Source organism: Nestor notabilis, unplaced genomic scaffold (assembly GCF_000696875.1).
Source record: "Nestor notabilis isolate BGI_N333 unplaced genomic scaffold, ASM69687v1 scaffold34996, whole genome shotgun sequence".
Taxonomy (NCBI): Eukaryota; Metazoa; Chordata; class Aves; order Psittaciformes; family Psittacidae; genus Nestor; species Nestor notabilis.
In genome coordinates this window covers 1-2,865 of record NW_009932063.1, presented here as the reverse complement: position 1 = coordinate 2,865, position 2,865 = coordinate 1, and the positions used below count along the sequence as shown (strand labels likewise).

Here is a 2,865-nt window from a genome sequence, read left to right as displayed (position 1 = left end):
CAAAATATAGATGTACATGCACACACACTCATGCACGCAAGAATGCAGCAGAGCCCTTACAAAATGAGGGGTGGCACTGAACTGCACCTAAAAGCAAAACACCACAGAAAAATCAATGGGTTAGGATGTATCTGTTAAGTAAGAAGGCTGTGCACTGAACAGGTTCTTGCTGTACCACTCCATTGGCTATTTAAATACCAGCATCATTTGTTTCAGGTGCATGTCTGAAATCTGATCTCAGTCACCCAAGAATACAGGGCAATGGAACAGTTACTCCACTGTAACTCAAAGCAGAATCTGACCCTATGAAATGAATACACATATGCCCAGCTCTGGCTGGAAGACTACTGCAGGTGACATCTTTCCTCCCTCTCCCGCTTCACTTCCCTGGCAACCAAACCCAGCACCAACACAGCATGTAATTTGGCTTGTGCACCCTCCCCACTCCGGAGTTTGCTCATACTGCTCCTTTTAGTGGAAGAAATAATGGTACAGATGTGAGTAACTGTCCACTAGGGAATAGAGTAAGACCAAACCACTGCAGAAGAAACAGAAATTGAGCTCTTAGATAAAAGCAGGTCAAGCTGGTCCAAATGATTTGTCAACGCTCTGTTCAGAAATATAAGACTCAAATATAGTTTACAAAAAGAGTAATTCTTTATAGAACATCTCAATGTCAAAACACTAACAAAAACACAGCTCGTTAGCACTGAGAAGAGTGGTCTTGGAAAAATTAACAACTAAACTAGGCTGCTGCTAACAATAATAGGTGATAGGTCTTCATAAAAAGGCAGTCTGACGTACTCAGGAAAAACGAAACATTGGAAACAAATTGTTTACAAAAGTGATTTAAATGCTCAGCACAGATCTAACACAAGTGTTAACAACCACTATTGTAATTTTATTTTTGGACAACTTCAGCAACTATTCAAAAAAAAAAAAAATCCAAACAAAATAGCTTGCTAATACAAAAATGTAACAGAAAAAAAAAGAAAAATCCAAAGAGACAGTTTTTAGACAAACTTAGTTAAGGTGAAGCTGTACCTTTGACCCAGTTATTAAGAACTTCAACTTTAAGTGTAGCATAACCCAGCTCAGCTAGGCTTGTAGGCTTCCCCACCCTCACTAAAGAGTTAGTTCTTAGAAGGCTCCGATCTCAGTCCCCCAGGGTCTGTATGGTTTGCTAAGAGCTGCTGACTGCGTTGGTGTAGACGAGCTCAACACGTTGGGGGACAGCAGATGGAAGGAGCCAAACGAAAAAGGGAACGCAGACAGAGATGCCATGGAGGAAAGGAGAGGAGGAGACAGTTTGGTGGTAGATGTGACCACAGGCAGCACTGGTCCAACGCTGCCATTTGGGGGCACTCTGAGTGAGGAAGTTTCAGCATGTGGGGCAGCAATTCTGGTCTGGTGATGTGGTTCTGTGGAAGATGCTGTAGTACTGGTATTACCGTGCCCATTTTGAGCCAGCAGCAACGGGTGGGATATGTGAGGGTGATGTCCAAAGGCACTGCCCCAAGGAATGTGTCCAATGCCGGTGTGTGCACTACTTGCTGCTTCCCGCTGAGAGGCGTAGTTGTTGAGATGAGACACGAGGCGAACTCGCAGAGGATCAGAGGCGTCCAGACCCTCTATAATACTCAGGTATCGAGCAACTTCAGCCAGGCACTCTCGAAAGCCCAGACTCCGATAGTCCATAGCCAAAGCATGAGCATCGAAATAACCTAAGAGAACAAAGAATGGAGTCTCAAGATGCTGTTTTCTAGTCGCTGTCTGCATGCAGCCTCCCCACTCCACCCTCCCCTATAAGCATATTTCACTTGGATGTGGTTAGTATTCCCAACCATAGATTAGCTGCCAAGCTCCTTTTTTTTTTCTCTTCTTTTTTTCCATCTAACAAGCTTTTCTTTTATATCTGTGCTGTGATGCTGCAAGTCCCAAGACCAGTCACAGACTGCCATTTTCAAACTGGAAATGCACTCTGCCAGTGGAGGAAAGCACTTTTGTTCTTTCCATGTCTCTCCCAGTGCAAGCAAAACCACAATGCAGTGAAATTCATTAGAAACAGAAGTCCTAACTTATCAGAGGGGACCTTAGGCAGGCACCATACCTCTTCCCTAAAAGTGCATTTTACCATTTTTGCCAATTCTTTTCACTACTTATTTCAGCCTGTATTTCTTTCAAGTTTCTGCTCTGAACTTTCTAAAAGTTAGAGAAACAAGCATATGACAACAATAAAAACTCTGAGTTTTCCAAGTTGCCAAAAGCCTTCCAGCATCATTGACACATAGCTAGAGACTTGTAGTCTCTCCCCTAGGACAACCTGGAGCTCGCCCTGTAAAACACTTCAGTGCTAGTGATGCCATTAATCTTGTCAAGTAGAAGAAAGTCCCAAATTCCTGATGAAACCTGCGAGTTTACACTCACTTTCTCCAAGCACTCCCACAGCACGCCGCACCCCCATGCTGCGGAACGCACTCCTCTCACGGCAGCCTCTCTGCAGAGCTGCTCACCTACTGTCAGGCACGAAACTTTACCTTTCCCTCCTGCTGTATGCAGCATTTTCAGGTGATCAACAGTCATCTGCAGAATCTCTGCTTTCTCCAGCTTGGCTGATCCCTAGGAGATAAGGGGAAGCACGACGGGTTTTAGGCAGAACCGGAGACGCTAAAGAGGGGTGACCCTTCCTCCCGGGGACAGCAGGGAGGCAGAGCGGAGGGTCACAGGGCGCTACCTGCTTCTCAAAGGCGCTGGGCACCAGCCTCCTCAGCTCGGACAGGCTATTGTTGATGCGATCGCGGCGGCGCTTCTCGATGATCTAGGGCAGAAAGCGAGGGGTCAGGGGCGGGCGGCCGGGGCTGAGGG

General features: G+C 46.0%; 1 protein-coding gene across 1 annotated transcript; it reads right to left on the bottom strand.

The window, feature by feature from the left end:
• Positions 1 to 635: 635 nt before the first annotated feature.
• HEY1 (hes-related family bHLH transcription factor with YRPW motif 1) lies at positions 636 to 2,818 on the bottom strand (the record flags this gene model as incomplete). Its single annotated transcript, XM_010016198.1, has 3 exons — positions 636 to 1,724; positions 2,538 to 2,619; positions 2,735 to 2,818. Coding segments are annotated over 3 exons (750 nt in total), but the record flags the coding sequence as incomplete, so codon positions are not given.
• Positions 2,819 to 2,865: the final 47 nt, after the last annotated feature.